At 34.9% G+C, this 20,061-nt stretch overlaps 2 protein-coding genes across 3 annotated transcripts; one reads left to right on the forward strand and one right to left on the reverse strand.

Moving 5' to 3' along the window:
• Positions 1 to 663: 663 nt before the first annotated feature.
• On the forward strand, positions 664 to 6,178 carry LOC138336294 (uncharacterized). Its single transcript, XM_069285727.1, has 6 exons — positions 664 to 823; positions 1,991 to 2,079; positions 2,537 to 2,778; positions 3,764 to 3,905; positions 4,425 to 4,637; positions 5,064 to 6,178. The coding sequence occupies exons 2-6, from the start codon at positions 2,013 to 2,015 to the stop codon at positions 5,174 to 5,176; spliced, it is 777 nt and encodes a 258-aa protein (XP_069141828.1). The 5' UTR covers positions 664 to 823; positions 1,991 to 2,012; the 3' UTR covers positions 5,177 to 6,178.
• Positions 6,179 to 6,266: 88 nt separating this feature from the next.
• LOC138336293 (alpha-L-fucosidase-like) lies at positions 6,267 to 18,627 on the reverse strand. Of its 2 annotated transcripts, none has more exons than XM_069285726.1 (8): positions 18,267 to 18,627; positions 10,959 to 11,065; positions 10,302 to 10,432; positions 9,829 to 9,962; positions 9,311 to 9,408; positions 8,897 to 9,029; positions 8,299 to 8,469; positions 6,267 to 7,644 (listed from the first exon to the last, which is right to left on the reverse strand). In XM_069285726.1, the coding sequence occupies exons 1-8, from the start codon at positions 18,620 to 18,622 to the stop codon at positions 7,383 to 7,385; spliced, it is 1,392 nt and encodes a 463-aa protein (XP_069141827.1). In that variant the 5' UTR covers positions 18,623 to 18,627; the 3' UTR covers positions 6,267 to 7,382. The 2 variants fall into 2 exon arrangements, with proteins under 2 accessions (XP_069141827.1, XP_069141826.1); XM_069285725.1 differs by lacking the exon at positions 18,267 to 18,627 and adding an exon at positions 13,697 to 14,692.
• Between the last annotated feature and the right edge of the window lie 1,434 nt (positions 18,628 to 20,061).

The following is a 20,061-nucleotide window of genomic DNA, read 5'->3' on the forward strand; positions in this document are numbered from 1 at the left end:
TCAGCTAGGCCAAAAGTGAAATGAAATGTTAACGCGATACAACAGCATGCTATTATTCAATGTTTCCGATATACTTACGTGATATACTTACGTATGTAAGTATTGTGACGCTAAGTTTGAAATGATATGCGTGGTGTGTACATTTATTATGTAAAACATATTTTCATTGGTGAAGACCACGCAGTCTTGTTCTAAAAGACTACATGATGTCCAACATCAGATGTCTATCTGCCAAAATATCAAAATAAGATATGACAACAGAAATTTCAGACTTTATATCTACCGTATATAACCCTCCCCCCTACTCTAGAACTAAATGATGGGATAAGATGACGAGAGTATTATTACCGTGGGTCAAAGGTTTTTTATACAACAGAGTTAGGTGTTCGATCTATAATTTTTGTTTACCCATAGGTATTTAGCACGCTGGTAAGTCAAAGACCGCTGGTAAGTCAAATACCCACTATATATTTAGCACGCTGGTAAGTCAAAGACCCACTATATATATATTAGTCTATAGTGAGTCTTTGACTTACCAGCGTGCTAAATACCTATGATTTACCTCTAAAATATATGTTTTGCTTCTATTCTTATTATAACGGTGACAGCATATATTCCGGAAGTAATATCTTTTATTACTGTATTCAGCATGACGCATGTCAGAAGTACGCTGTAAACAAGCTATATTTACAACACCATCGTGTTGTGTGTACCCGGATCTGTGGTGTACATGTAATAAGGAGTGATAGTCGTGTAGGCAGACATCTACATTGAAGCATTACCTAGTGTATATACACGTCCCAGGACAGTCTCAACTCTTCAGGTAAGTTTTATATGAAAAGTGTAATTAATGATCATTGTTATTCTCACAAAACTTGTATTCTTTATATCTTAACTTCATTTTTAAACCCACTTCACCTATATACTACATTTTATTTTATTCATGAACATAAATGGTTACTCATATGCATGCTTATCATGTGCATATCGTATTGTCGAGGATATACTAGTAGGATTAACTAATGCTAAAAAGTAAGCAAGGTTTAACTTAAGGACACGCTATATTGGTATGATTACAGGATTCTAGCTAGAACTACATTGTATAATTCGTATAATAGTTGACTTTACTGTCATCATAATACTTGTACAAAGGACATCACGCTATCTGTCCTTAGTAAGAGTTGGTGATGTAAGTGTTTAGGGCTCGGTCACCGTCATGCTTCATTCAATGGATTGGATTACAGCCAGCACACGAGTGTAGGGACATTTCTGAGCTATCTGTCTTAAAATCAACTATACCAACACAAAAATCTAAAAATAATTAAGTCCATAAAACGTGAAAATAATTCATGATAAGTTTAGTAAAACTCACTCATACATGAAACCCATGTAAGGTAATTTGGTCGGTGTTTTTTCTCTGGGTACTTCGGGTTTACTCCCCTTTCAAACATGGCACATCCTTAAATGACACTGGCTGTTAATTGGGCGCTAAACTAATCAAACCAAACCAAACTTAATTAATTGAGTAAATACTATTTTTAGTATCATGGTATAGAGTACTGATAATTATTAATCAAGAGAGAGTAGTAGATATCATCTTCATCCTCATCGTCGGTTACCCACGTTTATCAGCCTATGGGCTGATCATAGAAGGGTTTAGACACTGGGTTTTAGGGGGTGCTTATTCTGTGTTATTTGACTAAACTAAAACATGATATTGCTTTCATTTTCTCTAAACACCGTTTATACATGTTTATTCACATTTATTAAATTATAAATGTTTATGTAAACTCCTGTATGTTTGCTAGTTCTCGATCAACTTTTGGTTTTAGGGTTGCTGCGAGGATAACAATTGAATATGCTCAGTGCATTTAAATGTGAGATATCTATCACATACATTTTATATTTATCACAATTAGATAAAAATGAATGTACAGATCAAAATGAACTAAAATCACATTTTAATTTTATGACTGTTCTTCTTTTCCAGAAAAACGCACTATATACCGAAGATGTTCAGGTGGATGACATTCATATTGCTTTGCTGCATATGTGTTCACGGCGTCTACGGGACAGCAAGTAGGTAACATTTAGACGTTCTGCTTAATGTTTTCTTTTATAACACGTTACAAGTAACACTTTAGATATTAGGTAAAAATATACTGAAAATAGTATTAATATTATTTTATGATATGTAAGTATTACCTATTTTCTTAGAAAGGCAATGGTCATAGTTGGACCAAGACTAGGGTATTGCATTGATTTAGGTTATAATTTATCAGTACCCCATTATTGGCCAAAGACTGCTGTTTAATAATTATAAACTACCACTGATGTCAACTGACGAGTGAAAAGAAGGAAAGTAACTGTTGAAACACTAGGGTTTCAGCACCTTTCAGCGTATTTTTTAACGGACCCTAATTATTCGAATCACAGTGATACATAGTAAAGTCTAATTATGTTAAGCACTCTATATGTTTTTTATCTAATTCATAAGTTTCTAATTATTTGCACACCTTTTCATAAATCCTTTCAGTCGAACTACTACATTTGGACAACACCACTTGTCCGTTCCGGATTCTACATCTGAATGAATATGACGCGACACAGATAGAGTGGGATGGCCGTGCACTCCCTCCGTATTGTAAGATGTCATTCATTGGTAGGAGTTTGGTAGAAGCATTGGACACATATAAAGTCTGTGTGGAAACACTCAAATACGATATCGCCACCTGCGAGTTCTCTATGAAGTACTTTGATGGCAATGGATTTGCAAAGGTAATTTAAAAGAATTAATGGACTGTTTGTAGTCCATTTAAATTACCAAAAAATTAGGTCTAACAAAAAAAAAAAAAAAAAAAAAAAAAAGAAATTGTAACATAATTATTTTTTTGTATTATTCTGTTTAAATGCATTTACTTCCTCATAACATTGATATTATTGACAGTTTTGTTTTAAACTGTCAATAAAATGTTGGGAAAACTTCAAAGTTTTACGCCTTTTTATGTCTTTGATGTATGTTGGTTTGGTGTTATGGTTATCATTAGTTTGATGTACTTACTTTTTGTATTCACAAACAGACTGTTGAATTAATTTTCTTTGAAACATTATTTTAGAATTTAATATTCTACCCTAATTTTGTACCATAGGTCATTTCAAAGTGCTTATTTAAAAAATTGTTCCTTGTTTACCAATATGAAGACGAAAAATGTGATTAACAAAAGATAGAATTTGCATGACACACTTTATTTAGTAAAAGTATGGACATCAAATTGATTCTATTGTCATTTTGTCCCGGTTAAAACCTAATTTGACTGGACCACTAAGTATTGTAAGAGATTCGCTGTTTTAATGAGTTCAAATATATATGTAAATATGATCTACATTTTCCCAAACATTTTTTAACATAAATAACATTAAGTGGATTTTAATATTTCTATTCTAATATTTCTTTTCTAAAATTGTACCACACAAATAAAGAAAATGAATTTGAAAAAATGGGAAATTCATCTTCATTATCATCCTCATTATCCTCCTCCTCATCATCATAATCGTGATCGTCGTTGTCGTCATATGCATCATCATCATCAGCAGCAGCAGCAGCAGCAGCAGCACTTGTCACTCTAATTGCTAACGTAATGAACAACTGGTAAATGGCCTAATCAATCGAGTCTTCTCAATATTTTTGATAATAATATATTAAGAATTAATAATCAGTATCTCTTATTGTTTCAGTTTATGTGTTATCGATGCTTAATTTCAGGAGTATTCCTGCAATGACGATTTACCTCCAAAATTCTGTGCCGATGAAGACGAGTATCTCGCCATTCAGTTTAAAGCAAAATCGCCGTCGTCATCATCAGTGACACTGCTAGTTTCAGCACAATTGATGTATCAATATAAAAGTAGGTAAAATGAAAGAATCAATCTGCCAGACTATCAAGTGGAGATAAGAATTTAAACTACATAAAACAATTGCCACTTAACTTAGAATTTATAACGTAATTCACATGAACTAGTCAGGATGAAACAACACAAAAAATAATACTTGATAAAGATAAGCGTTTTTGTTTATTCATACTCTTGAATTACTTGCAAGGAATCGACATCGTCATTGAAGTTATCATTTACTAGTATACATTTCTGCGGTAATTACATGCAAAACTTTCCAAAGATGTTAAATCCTTAACGCATGAAGACTTCTGCCTCAAAAGCTGGACCAATTCATTATTAATTTTCAGGGGTGAATGAATGAATAAATCATACTGTATTAATATACTGTATACAAATAAATCCAGGTAGAATTTTATCAACCTCAACATTTTACGATATCTTAGTCAGAGAAAAGTTTTCCATTGTTCCTACATAAGATGACATATATGTATCATCAGACCAATATCACGTGTCGTTTATATCAACTACAGATCACCTGAAGGAGATCTATATAGGAGTGTCTGTCGGTGCTGTTATCTGTGTAGCTATCGTGTGTGTGGTGCTGTATCTCCTGTACCGAAGGAAGAAGAATCAGCCGAGAAACTCAGGCATGGTGATAAACAGCACACCTGTCCAACAACAACAAACACCAGGCGTTATTGTCACTGTACCCTCACATCAAACATACCTACACACTGGACAAGGTTAGACTCAATCACTGTGATCTATGTCAGCTACTTTTAAAATTAATTTGATTAAAATTATTATAAAAAAAATAATGACATAAAGTTAAGATTCATTTCAATACAAAAATAATATCAATAATAAATAATAAAACACTCTCAGAATTTGACAAAATTTCGTAATTCCTCAACATGTGACCTTCTAGCATGTACCATAGTATGAAGACATGACTACGTTGCTAAAGTATCAGTACCACTATCCGGTAACTATAGTAACAGTTATGTCTTTTTATCACACAGGAACCTTTTTATGATGATATTCCTCATTTGAGATTACAAAAGTGTACTTTATCAGTTAAAATTGTCCGTTGTACAGACGGATTTTCTGTGAATTCTGCACATATTGGGTTAATGCTTACTCCTCTCCTCCTATTTTGTCATTTACAGGGATGTATCCAACACAGACATCCACAATGGTTGTACAACAATCCGCAATACCACAACCGCCGAGGTATTCGGAAATAGCAGATGATGCGGCGAAGATTCCGCTGTCGCATTAGCAGCCAATCATCATCATCATCGCCACCATCACCACCAACACCACCACCACCATCATCATCACCATCACCACATCGCCATTATCATCATCGTCATCGCCACTATCATCACCACCCTCATCATCATCAGCATCATCACATCGCCGCCGCCGCCACCCCCACTATCACCATCATCATCATCATCATCATCACACCATCATCACCACATCGCCAATATCATCATCACAACCAAAGAAGAAGCTACTATTCCATACCAATCTTGTACATGTATTGCATTCTTTCCTGTAGCGTTTCCTTGTATTTTATATTGATGTAATCGGTATCGTTATTCAGGAATCAGAAAATTGATCCAATATCGTCGTTATTGTGTTGAGGTAATGGAAGACGATCTGATATGTTTCGCGTGCGAGAGCATATATTAATATAGTTGCTCTTATATGTAAACGGAATGCGGTTTATTTTACGAATTAATTTCACAACTACGTAGACAATCAAAACTTTCCATGTTGATAATTAGAAAATGTTTTCTAAAATAAATATATTATAAATTCGTTCCCATATAGTATCTGGTTTAAGAAGATTGGTATAATCTGTAATTAAAATAGTCATATTCTATGTTTCATGAAGAATGAAGTTATGAAGATATAACACAAAAGGAGAATGTGCTCTCATCACAAACCGCCTGTGGTTATTTAGAGTACACATACTTTTGCATTTTGTCCATAACATAAAAACACGTTAAAAGTTCAACATTAAATAACATTTACAGAATGGCGATAGAACTTTGAAATTAAAAGGAATAATTATGAATATTTGTATCTATAGTAGTAAGAATAAGAACGTATACAAAGGCATTATTGGACATTGTCATCATACATGTATCATCGTTTCTTTTATGGCAGATGTCTCTCTCAACTTTGATGAAAATATTAATTTTGTTATATTATATATTATTGTTTTTAAAATAAAACTTTATACGACAAGAGAAAAGTCTTTATATTATGATATGTCTTACTTTTTAAGATGTGAAGCTTCTTTGTTACCAAACCTTAGTGAAAGCATATTCCACGAAAATACAAACAAACCAACCAACTTAATTTTCATCGCCAGAGCGATCAATTTATTATAAGTCATGTTTCAGATGAGTGATTGCGTAATATTCTTTTTAAATTGTTTACGATATCGAAGGGGATTTTGGCGTGCCTTGATTCAGTTAGCAAATCAATGACTAATTTAAACCCTCAAATGAAGATAGGTGACTTAAATGTCTCACTCACTTTCAGCTTATACATGTTCTTCATTCATACGATCTGCATTTGGATATATAACAGTACATGGAGTGTATATTTGATGTAAAAATATAAACAAGTTAACAATACCCGGTACACACGTTCAAGTGCACATATGCCTGGCACAGTAACAATTCATAAAATGCATGTCATACATGGATGAATAATCAGTATCATTAAATTATTTAAAGAAATTCACCCGAAAGGTATGACGTAACGCTCGCAAACACTTGACGTCGCAAACAATACATACCACAAGGACAGATAACTCTGTAATATGTAAACACATAATGGTAATAGATCTATTACAAAACGACACAACAAATAGTCTAACATTATCACATTAACAGAATGTGTACGTAAAGGAATTATTTTTATTTTTCGTTGTGTACTGGTGTGTAAACTGCATTTTTGTATAGATATTTGAACTGACGCTAGCAAGTGTAAACGATATCCCAATTGGTAAGGTTATATAGCAAGAAGAAAACGGAAATGTAAATATTTAGTAATATCACACATAAATGGCGAAATAAGAACTTGACAATAGGATAAATTGATGAAAGACATGTCTTTGGAAACGTCAACCATTACCTGTAATGTTAATATGAACCCGTCAAGTTCCTAACAAAATTATAGCACACTGTAATATAAAATTTTCTTATGATCCTAACAATATCAGATGGTATTAATGAAATATATCAAATCTCATTTTCATTAATACATCGTAACAAATATCATATTGATAAAATTGTCAATCAAAACTTTATTCACATATCATTGCTCATGGCAGAAGCCGTTTCTTCTTATTCAAAGAGAAAATATTTTACCTTTGGCAGTCTAAAGGACAGCCAACTGAGATCATATAGTGATCATAAACAAACGAAAGGGGATTACATACTAGTTGGATTTGTTCGGTACCACTATTGGTTTTTCAGCCCATACAATGAGAACACCCAGCCCCACGAGTAAGGCGCTGCTCTTGTGACGGTGGACACAGAAATGTTCATGCCACCCTGAGGCCCCGTGGTCCAGGGGAACTTGTACACAGTGCCCTGAAGGTTGACATGGCAGTAGGACGGGTCCCCGGGGATTGGGGCGCCGAGGTATAGGTACCCAGACTCCGGTATCTTCTGGACAAAGGCGTAGACCAGGGTCACCATACTGATCTTCTTAGACGTATACCTGTATAACAGAAAAAAGAGTTCGTAAAGGAAGAAAAGTAAAATTACGTTCATTATCTTATATTTACATTTTCACTGCAGTCACACTATGTAATATTACCAAGCGCAGTTAGTAGTCATGTAGACTATGGACTTCAATCGCTTATTATGACGTCATTATCATTGTGACGTCACAATGTTGTCGTGCCAGCGATCGCGGAAAACGGGTGTTCAAATGGCTGATCCATTCTTGACGATAACGAATGCTTAATTCGTTATAGATGCAAAATCCGTTGGTATTTCAACATAAAATCGTAATCATATGTAAATATAAGCATTGAATGTCTTTCAGTTGGCATTCATAGCCAATATGAATGCCAAATGGGCAGACGCGCTTTATGTTGGATTTGCTTCTGTCCAGTTGGCTTTCATTTTGGTTATGGATGCCTACTCAAAGACGTTCAATGCTTAAATATTTACCAAAACACATAAGATCAGTTAATTGTGTAATGAAAAAGTGGCTCAACAAATTCCTTCATTTACAACGCTGTTACACCCGCGAAAACACAACACTACTAAGCTGCAGATTCAACGCGTTTTGGTCATCGCCACAACTTAAACACGATTCAAACTGGAGGCCATATCATTATCCACTTTAGTAGGTAGTAGAACATACCAGATTCCAGGAGTGTGAGTATCGTTCTGGAAATGCCACGGTTTGGAGTCGTATACAGCGTCAGCATTGACCTGGAGCCATTGTCCCATCTGAAGGAGTCTCTCCTCAAACACCGGGGGGATAGTCCCGTCAGACGTGGGACCGATGTTTAACAGCAGGTTACCACCGCAACTATGTAAACAATCAGGAAGGCGGTTATCATGGAAACTACCAACATAGAGGAAGGCGGTTATCATGGAAACTACCAACATAGAGGAAGGCGGTTATCATGGAAACTACAACAAAGAGGAAGGGATTATCATGAAAACTATAAACATAGTGGAAGAGTATTAACATGAAAAGCATAAAAACACAGGAAGGCGGATATCGATAAAAGAAACGATACACACAATGGAAGGAGGTGGTTACCATAGCTCCGAATACAAATGACAAATGTCTAAACGTTTCAGAGAGTGTACGTTATTGTTTCTGAGACAGTGATTACTTGTAGTACCTTATTGTTTCTGCGATAGTGATTATTAGTAGTACCTTATTGTTTCTGCGATAGTGATTATTAGTAGTACCTTATTGTTTCTGAGACAGTGATTACTAGTAGTACCTTATTGTTTCTGCCAATGTGCCTATAACCTCCTGTATAGTCAGTACATCAGATAGATCCATATTTCTCCTGTATCCCCAGGACTGCTTATCAAGTGATGCTGCATTTTCCCATTTGCGTTTCTGAAGCACTCCTAACAAGAATACAGATTATGAAGTTGGTCGGTGGGAAATTTGATGTGCATTTTAAGGTGGGCTCGTTTTGACATTAAAAATTTTATATAGACACAATTAAGAGCATGATTAAATGTCAATCGAGATTTCCGTCTGCGAAAGAACATATTCGAAGAAGGAATAATAGCTTAGCAAGTTTTTCATCTGGTTGCGATGATAACAAAATCGATACATCTAAACTGAGCTTAAAATTTAGACAGATGGTTTATGGCGTATGCCGATACAACTAGTGGTACAGTACCTGGATCATAGCGGTCAGCACAGGTGAGATAGCCGCCATGTTTGCACATAACCCCACTTCCCCAACGGTCATTGGTCAATACGTTTTCCTTTACCGGACTAAAATGGGATTCAGCATAAAGAATGTTTATTGGTATTTTGCAAAAAAAAAATAAAATAAAAAAATGAAACGATACAAAGCTGTATTGCCATCATGTGTCGTGCTATATAATACAAATATATAATTATGAAGCAAAAACGACACACTTTTTTAACATTTTTATCCTTGCTGGGCTTATCAGGAATATTGTATACATGATAAATACGATAAATGGATATTCAGGCAATCATAGATATTCAAAGAATATTTTATCACGATAATTTCACACGTGAATTTTAAGCGAATTTATCATGAACCGAGGCAAGAAGTGACTATGACGTGAAAAGAAATATTGCCTGTGTAGACCCATTTGTCATTTCAATGGGTCTGACATATATAACTGACTTACTATAAGGGTACACTTTTTTTTACATTTATACCTGTCGTTGTATAGCCATGCCAGGAATTGTGTAGAGTTCCAGTAGGTATCCGGAGCCTCCCAGTCTCCATCAGACCAGATCAGATCAGGTTTGTACCGATTTACAAGCTCATACAGTTCAGGTAGGGTCTTTCCCTACAATCACAGAACAGACCAATCACACTATTTAGACCCTTTTTCGAATATATTTGTGGGTTTTTTTAAAGAATTAACTGCAAGAATTTCAGTGTTAAATCATTAGCCTTACTCTGACCATGTCTTGATCTTCATATTATACTTTACTTTTGTTTTAGAATATAAATATTTTGACGGAGACTCTTACAAGCCCAGATTTTACATACAGTAATGTATAAATGGGAATCCTAATATGAAAAGTGCAGGTTTAAATAATACACCTGTATTAAATCAGGATTGAGACAAGATGTACCCACTCGATGTTTTGAGTTTAGTTGATGAAACAAGACCAAGACTTACCCTGACGAAGTCCTGTGTTTTGAACTTGTTTGCCTTGTCAGCTAGGTACATTGGATTGAACCATTCATACAGAGAGTGGTATAGGCCGAAAAACATGAAAGTCTTATTTCTGATAGCGTGTTCCAGCTCACCTTAAAATCATAAATATTCAAAATATTCTCATTAACACAACGACATCAATTGTTCATTAAATCTTCACTTTGTGAATAATTTAGTTTAGACTTTGCTGTCTTGAAATTGAATCACAACCAAGTTTCAAGTTCCTACGATGTGTTTCAGCACTATCACAGAACTAACGCTCCTGACTACTGACACATGGTGACCGCTTTGTTACATTACAGGTACATTGTATATATTGTTCCACTCTGCTGACAACTAAATATATTTGTTAATTATATGTGCAAATGCGTTGAAAAAATAAAACATAAAACAATTAATTGAATTTGATTCTCAAGAAATATTACCCAATTTCAACATCAAACAAAGAGGAAAATAAAATCAGATTAAAAGTGGTTGTTCACATAATAGTAGCTATATTATTGATTTAACACATCTTTTCATTGTAAGGTTAAATATGTTTCTTCATTTTGTAGCAATAAGAATATAAGAGATAGGAAGACAAGCTCAATTATGGTAGTTGATGCATGTGATACCTACCAACGAGATCCCTATGTGGCCCGACGTCCATAGCGTTCCAGTTCCAGGAGTGTTCTGAAGGCCACATGGTGTACCCCTCATGGTGTTTCGTTGTTAGTACGACATATCTGTTAAATTGTACAAATAATATTACATTGCAGATGGACATCGTTAAAACATTAATATTGCACGACGTAATGTTAAATATATAATCCAATATCCATGCAACAAGGACAAACAAAATAAGTAAAAGGTTAAAGATCTCCGTTAAACGATGCGGTAGATCCAGGCGTTACTGAGTAGTGAATGTTATCTGCCACATGGGCGACAGCTGCCATGCAAATCTAGAGAATTAATAAAACTGATATCACGTTACAAAAAGCAAGTAACTAGAGTCATTCTCAGTAGAATTATGAAATTATTATCCTTCCTCTGTTCACATCAACCAAACACTTGTTACACTGTATCTTCCATGAAAAGCAATGATGATATGAATCTACAGAAAATCAACAGAATTTATAATGAACAATTTCGAGCGTAACAAATAGTAGCGTTAGGTACAAATCAGGGTTAATCCTGAACAAAAAAAAAACAAAAAAAACAACAACAAAAAACACTACTCTTTGGTGTCAGTATATAGTGTGTTTATAAATCGCAGCTGGTGCTTACAACAAATACAAATAGTGATTCAAGTTTGTTATAGGAGTAGAAACCATAGCACATAAACATATATTTCAAATTAATTTTTAATTTAATTTTTAATTAGTTTGAGATAAATTGTGTGAATGACCAATCAAGAAGAGGTTTTTTTTCATTTGTGATTAACCACCAAACGTTAACAGCATTATTTTTAAGAATTACTATACATTGTACTTTACAGATGCTCAACCGCAGACAAATGTTATTTTTACTCTTTCAAAAACAGGAGCAGACAAATTAGTATTTTTCTTCAGTTACAAAAGTTAGTTACTTTACAACATAACCACCATTGAAAAGTTTGAGCTTCTTATTTTTATTTAAAAGCAAAATTACAGATGTATTAAAAATAATTAACTGCATTCGAAAACAAATCCATGCCATTATGCTCTATATGGCATTAATTACTTATTATGCATGAACCAAAAGCGAAATGAATTATTTTATATGCATTTTTGTGTTAATTAGACACATATAAACGCAAGTATACATCAGTTATTGCTCAAAGAATGGGTATCGTTTATGCTTTTTCGACGGTTGAGCATCTTTAAAAACAATGCATATATTTTAATTTTAAACAGATAAGAGTTCAAAATGAATTTTAGCAGTACTGTGTACGTATGGTCAGACGATGAAGCTAAGGTGTGGTCTACAAAAACATTACAATTTTTTGCTGTGTTATTAGAAAATGTAAAGTGACTTTTGCAAAAATATTTTCAGTATATATATCAAAGCCGCATAATCCGTACCTTCAGGGTCCGTGTATCAAACAATGACAAGATATGGTGTAATAGCCCTAAAAAGTTATGAACTTTCCCCAAATTACAAGTCTAGAAAGTGAAGGGGTCCAAAGATAAAAATACATTTGTATGCAAAATTTTATTTTAGACTTATGCGCGGTCCGACAGAAAGTCGAAAGTTACCGCCTCCAAAGCTTAGAAATGCTACTTTGCGCATGTCCGGAAATAAAAGTTGTTTACCGCAATGGAGCGAGCTTTGCAGTGAAAGCTCATCGGCTTAGAATCAACTGATGATTCGAAGTGAATACGGAGATTATTTGAACTTAAAAAATGTTGTGAATTGCTGAGAATATTATATGGAAACGAATTCGAGCTATGATAACAATGCGAAAATTCTTTGATTTGTTGTATAAACTTATGTTTATAAGGCATCATACATTTTTGTCTGTACCTTTGGGTGATTTTCCGCAGCTTTATTCATCAAAGCTTATGGTCTTCAATAGAGAAACAATAGCATGTCAAAATGTTCTCCAATATATGGCACATAGGATAGGAATTGTTCTATGACAACGTGAAGACTATGGTTACAAGCTTTTCGTTATTATAAGGTCGATGTACAGTGGAGAGAATATCAGACTTTGGGCTGAAATTTCACAATGTTGTTTAATTGGATTTTATCTATTTTAATGCAAGGTTGCCCTGTGAATTTGGTGGTGTAACGCCTAAACAAACTTATAACAGAAGTATTTGAAGTTTCTTCTAAACAGGACACGCTTAACTGCATAACGCATTAGATATAAAATTGATCACGCATGATAGCAGAAGGTGTACTTGGTACAAATTACTCTTTACCTACCCTAATGACTGTTGGTATAGCGAGGTGGTGTGGGGAACGTAAACTGAAATTATATATTAATATGGATTTAGTCTGACTAAGTTATAAGTAATGAGTAAGGTCAGTGGCATGCTACCTCATCAATAAAAACTAATGCAAAATGCTAATTCCATTTATCACACTTTTGTTTATGATAATGAATATTTTGCTGTCCGCACCGTCATATCAGCGAAAAGGCTAAATATTTCATTATTTTCATTATTTTATCATTTATAATCGCGTATTAAGTCTTAATAGTGAGATTGACAAAAAGAAGAAAACACCCAAAAGAAAAATGAAAGAATTTAAAGTTATGGAAAGACGTGAACCTTCACGACAATAGTCTTTTAAGTTTACTTATCCCGCCCCTGAAATTAAAAATTCGCTATATTGTTTTCATTTTTTTTCTTTACTTTATCAGTCATAATAAAGTTTTTGAAGCTACTTACCCCGCCCCTGACTTGTCTAGTACCTCCGCCCATTTATTGGGATCAAACTGTGAGGCTGTGAACTTTGGTCCGAAGTCAGGGTAGGTAAAACTAGGAGGATAATTCGCCTCCATAAATTCGATACAGTCATTAAATTTAGCTCCCTTCCAGTACCACCAGAACCATTCAGATTTGAAAGCTGGAACGGAGAATACTCCCCAATGGATAAATATCCCGATCTTAACACCATCGTACCAAGGCGGTAGGGGGCGGGAGTCAAGGGACGCCCAGTCTGGAGTGTACCGCGTCCCTCCTACCCATCCACCTAACATGACGGTAAGTACAGCGAGGATAACATGTTTATAAACAGTCGCCATTTTTTTTATCTGTTATCACATGACTGATTTTGCGCTTATGAAAGTCCATTAACGTTTCAGTACCTGTGTAGATGTGTTAACTAGTACTGTTCAGTAGTGTATGTGTAATTGTATGTGCACTCGTAGGAATTTGCTATGGATCTTCAAAGAGGAGACATTTGATTAACGTCCCATTAACAGACAGGGCCATGTAAGGACGACCCCCAATGCATGCGGTGTGTTGCGTGAATGAAGTGTAAGGTACCTGTGGGAGACTACGGTACATTCATGTCTAGCTGCGATGACGTAGCTCTGAACGACGGACGGAAGTCAACGATTCCGTCCCATTGACCGTAGTGTTGCAAAACATCCAGCGGTGAAAATGTTGCATTTCACGTGTGTCATGTAATTTTGTAATTAAATTCAACAATATCAAACATTTTAAATATAAGATGATTATTTATTTACCTACCTCAATGTCTAAATTATGTTTTAAAGCACTTTTGAATGGCTCCATCTCCGACACGGCTCACTTGGCCGCTATGATGCTTCTCGTTAGAAAGTTTCGCGCTCCAAATATGGCAACTAGTAACATATATGGAATGACCTACACATTTTCACTACGAAAGAAATATAATGTCACAAAGTTTTTAACATAAACTTTAAAAATTCGCTAAATTCTAGATAATACTTACATTTGTTCAGTTCCACCATGTTTATTCTTAGTTTGTTGGCTTTTTAAAACTTTTAAACATATTTTACCTGTTGAGAGTTTCATTTCGTCATGGTTTCCGGTTAATCAAACATGGCGGCGTATTTGAACAGAATTATACATGTGCAGTGTTTGCCTTGAATTTTACCACTAATAGTTCATGAAACATTATAATCGAAAGGTTTGTGAATTGAATATTGATCATAGTTGTCAGAACAATACAGTTACATAAGGATATTACCCGAAAAATATATTTTTATCAGTCTCAAAGTGCGCATGTGGACAAAGTGCGCATGTGGATCACAGCGGGGTTTGCAACACTAGCGGCAACGGGGTGGAATTCATACCTTGCCGGGAACCGGAGTGGAGGCAGGGTATGATTATTCGTTCTAATTCATGTCGTGTCTTCTTGTATAGTGGAACTCCTGCCCTTTTTATAGTGTTATATCAATGAAGCACGCCGACGAAGACATTAATCAACGCACCCTACCCGGTCACATTATACTGATAACGAGTGAACCATTCATTACACTCCCTGAATGCTGAGTGCTTACCAGGGACAGAAACTGCTACGTTTATAGACTTTGATGTGTCTCGGCCAGGGGACAGAACCCAGAGCCTACCTCACAGGGGCGAGCGCTCAACAGAAGGCCAAAAGTGAGGTAGTTTCAAGGGAGACGTTAGGAAAAATAAAGTTAAGAAGAAAGAAAAATAAGATCCTAAATTAAGTCGACTTTTACGATCAAGCAATTAGAGACAGCATGTACATTTCGAACACCCTACCTGCAGGTCGAAGGCGAGAGACATTAGTACCAGTGAGGTTGATTGGAACAGCCAGGGTCATTGGAGGACGACCTTCCATGTATACAATGTGTTGCGTGTGAGAAGAGTGTGTGTGTTTTGGGAGATTGCAGTATGTTTGTGGTGTGTTTCTTTGTAATATTTCAACTCTTGCCCTTTTTATAGTGCTATCTTACTGAAGTATGCTACCAGAGGAGCTGGGATCACTGATATAAAACCGTCAAAGAAATGGCGAGGACGTAGCGATCAGACCGTGGTTTAAGCCAAGGAACTACGAACTCTACTGGAATGTTTCTACCGATCGCGGCTGAGCTGGTCTGGTCACCGATTATCGGGACACAATGCCGCTACATTCCCCTTCTTTTTCAAGTCTTCGTCTCCATAGACTCAACTACTCATAACTTCGTATATATCCCTAGTAGAAGTGCTTGTCTGGTTTACAGTGCCAAGTAACTGAAGCGAACTGCCAGAGACATCGGACAGCACACCCCATCCTGACACATGTCTCGTATACTGACAACGGGCGAACCAGTCGTCTCTTTCCCAAAACCAAAAGCCTTTCTCGCAGGGATGACAAACGTGAGAGGTTATGAAGAGCAAAGTCAGTTAGGAAAAAGAGAAAAATAATATCCTAAGTTTGTAGTCACCTTTTAGATCATGCAATGGGGCAGAGGGTACAATTTTAAGGCCCTATATGGCAGTATATGCAAGACAGAGGGAAACTATAAGTGGAAGTTTAATTTTAATTTCAATACAAATTTAATAAGTTTAAAGTTAAATGTGGCTTTAAATACGGTTATGATTTTTTAAATTATGATTAATTTTAATGTTTTCGAAAACTTAACGGGTTACCTCCTTTAGGTTGAAATAATTTTGATAAAATATAAAATCTGATGGAAGATATCTTTTAGTATGACTTTTTCAATAAAGTCATCATCTCCCCACTATATCTTATGGTCAAAATAGCACACGAATATGTCCTCAGTGATCTTCGTAACGGGATGTAGTCTCTGCTGAGAAGTCAAAATTTTTCCTATTACAACTTCTTTTTCTTATATACCGGTAGATTTTTGGAAATAGGAGTTCATACCAAACTTGAAAATGGAATATAAATCATATGGTGGATCCCACATATACAATATTTTAGAGCAATATTTCTAATTGGTTGTCTGATAAGTATGACTGTTTTCATAATGGACAATACCGTGTTTTCTTAAAAATGAATAAACAGTATCCCACAATCAACCCATTCTACTTGTCTTAAATAGCAGCATAATGTTACCCATTCTTCCTATCTCTTACTATCGAAATACCACGGTTTCACAATTTTTGACGGATTCATACAAAACATTTGGTTGTCTAAATTATTTCAATATCTTGAAGCTAAAGAACAAGATTGCTCCTTTTAAATCTGGCATAAAAATGGAGGTCAGTGTGTTCTATTTTATAGTAAAAACATTGCCGTTGTGTATTGATTTGGAAAAAGAATCTCCTAAAAAACCAATGGAATCGTACAATAAAACGTATTTTATCAAATAACCTAAAAATCAATTATAAGTATTGATTTCACTATTGTTCTAATTTCATCGGGTTATGAAAAAACTATCTGCAAACATTTGTGAGGATCCGCTATGAAATACCCGATGGAATTTAAATAATAGTGACACCAATACATAAAATATTGAACTAATGGGATAAGAAAAAAAGCTCAAACATTCTCATGCTCATATCTAAAATAGAAAAAGAAGCTCAAAACTTTATCATGCTCATATCTAAAATAGAAAAAGAAGCTCAAAACTTTCCCATGCTCATATCTAAAATAGAAAAAGAAGCTCAAAACTTTCCCATGCTCATATCTAAAATAGAAAAAGAAGCTCAAAACTTTCCCATGCTCATATCTAAAATAGAAAAAGAAGCTCAAAACTTTTCCTCGCTCATATCTAGAATAGGAAAAGAAGTTCAAAACGTTCCCATACTCATACCTTAAATAGGAAAAGAAGCTCAAAACTTTCCCATACTCATAACTCATATAGGAAAAGAAGCTCAAAACTTTCCAATTCTCATAACTTAAATAGAAAAAGACGCTCTTAAATTGGTAAAAAAGCTCAAAACTTTCCCATTCTCATAACTTAAATAGAATAAGAAGCTCAAAACTTTCCAATACTCATAACTTAAATAGTCAAAGAAGCTCAAAACTTTCCCATACTCATTACTTAAATTGAAAAGAAGCTCAAAACTTTCCAATTCTCATAACTTAAATAGAAAAAGAAGCTCAAAACTTTTCCTCGCTCATATCTAGAATAGGAAAAGAAGTTCAAAACGTTCCCATACTCATACCTTAAATAGGAAAAGAAGCTCAAAACTTTCCCATACTCATAACTTAAATTGAAAAGAAGCTCAAAACTTTCCCATACTTATAACTCAGAAAACTTGTCGGATACAATCCAGGACTTTTGCGAGTGTACAAAACTAGAAAGAAATACATTTATAAAGCATGAAGTGTTAGGCCTAGTGTACAGAAAGAAAATTGTTAATGAACATAACATTAACTTTGTCTTTTACAATTTGTTTTTTAATTATGCATGTTTTATTCATACTTCATTGCATATTGATTTTCAATGAGCATAAATATGAAAAGTAAGTCGTAGGCCTAATAATGTTTTCACTATATCACTATATTTCATCATTTTCTTTTATAAATAAAGTTTTTGAAGCTACTTACCCCGCCCCTGACTTGTCTAGTACCTCCGCCCATTTATTGGCATCAAACTGTGAGGCTGTGAACTTTGGCCCGAAGTCAGGGTAGGTAAAGCCAGGAGGGTAATTCGCCTCCATAAATTCGATACAGTCATTGTATTTAGCTCCCTGCCAGTCCCACCAGAACCACTCGGATCGGAACGCCGGTACAGAGAATACTCCCCAATGAATAAATATCCCAACCTTGATACCATCGTACCACGGCGGGAGGGGACGCGTATCCAGGGACGCCCAGTCCGGGGTGTACCGTGTTCCTCCTACCCATCCGCCCAACAGGACGGCAAACACAGCGAGAGCAACCTGTTTACAAACAGTCACCATTTTTATCTGTTGTCACATGACTTGTCCCTGTTCTAATTATAGAGATTTTGTTTCTCAAATTTATAATGGTTGCCTCCCTTTAGTCACAATTCACTTGAAAAGTTTAAGCGCTGTCCACGCTACAAACGTCTACATAATGAATGATATAGGGCCACTAATGTTTTCTGTTTCCAGTTTCCCATTGCTATCTAACAAAAAGATAAAATAATCTCCCTAGATAATGTCATTTAATATGATTTAATGCGATAATCAATGCACGCAATCTACTTATCTACTATAGTATAATTATTATTTTAACAATAAAAACAATGATTAAGATGAAATGTCCGTATTTTCACCGTGTTCATCAAGTCATAGCTTGAATCGAAGCTAATGACAAGTGGAAGAATGTTCCAAACATCGACCATATACAAGTAAAGATTTTTACCGAATCGCCTTTTCGGATAGTTTATATAAATGTCTTATTCTTTAGGTTTACTCTATTTACATTCCGCTTATTACTCTATTATTGTACAGATCTTTGTATTAATTACTTGGGCTCCTCTTGTTAAGTGATGTGTTAGGCTTAGAGTTGGGAGTTTTTGTCTTTCCAAAACGTTTAATGTATTTGTTATTTTTAAAATCGCAGGTATTATCTTAATGAACGGAATCAAAATAACGATCGACGACTAAAAAAGGATTTTTGGCAACGACAAAGCATTTTCCAGAAATATTCCGTCCATCGTCAGATGTACCTTATCACAGCTAATTATATTTCCAAAGTAAGTTTATATTCATTAAATCCATTTGTGTGGCTCAGATCTTTTATTCTTGGTATTCATTTTTTGTTGCCCTTCTTTTTACATTTTTAATTGATGTAAGTCAGGTATGACCCTTATTAAATACAGACACTATATTCTATATATGGAACCTAAAAATTTCTGTATTATAGCATCGAACAAAGAAATGTGAAATATGTATCTCAGTATATGAAAGTTTTTCGATATTTTTCGTTGTCCGATTTGCTTAATAATAGATGTGTATTCTGAAACTACATGATGTTACTGTGAAATATATTCCATTTTGTGTCTTTATATAATATCCACATATATAACCTTAATATGTAGTTCCTTTCCAGATTGTAGAATTTTACGTTTATTTGGATATAAATATAGACCTAGAGTCGCTTTCTCACGTCATTGAGGGATCCCTCGGTTTAGACTCGATTTAAATTGAACCTATCCTCAATTTCAGCTAGTTCAATATTGATAGAACCTCTATGTATTTATAATTACATCGCTGCACACAACGTTTGAACTGCTGTGTGGCACGAGTATAATTAAATTGAACCTGTGTATAACTGAATTGTCGTTTAACAAAACTCAAATTGATCTAGGGTGCAATTCAATTAATCTTAAGATCAATTCAGTTTAAAGTTGTATGTGCCATATCTGGGCATT

The sequence above is a fragment of the Argopecten irradians genome, chromosome 12 (genome assembly GCF_041381155.1).
Source record: "Argopecten irradians isolate NY chromosome 12, Ai_NY, whole genome shotgun sequence".
Taxonomy (NCBI): domain Eukaryota; kingdom Metazoa; phylum Mollusca; class Bivalvia; order Pectinida; family Pectinidae; genus Argopecten; species Argopecten irradians.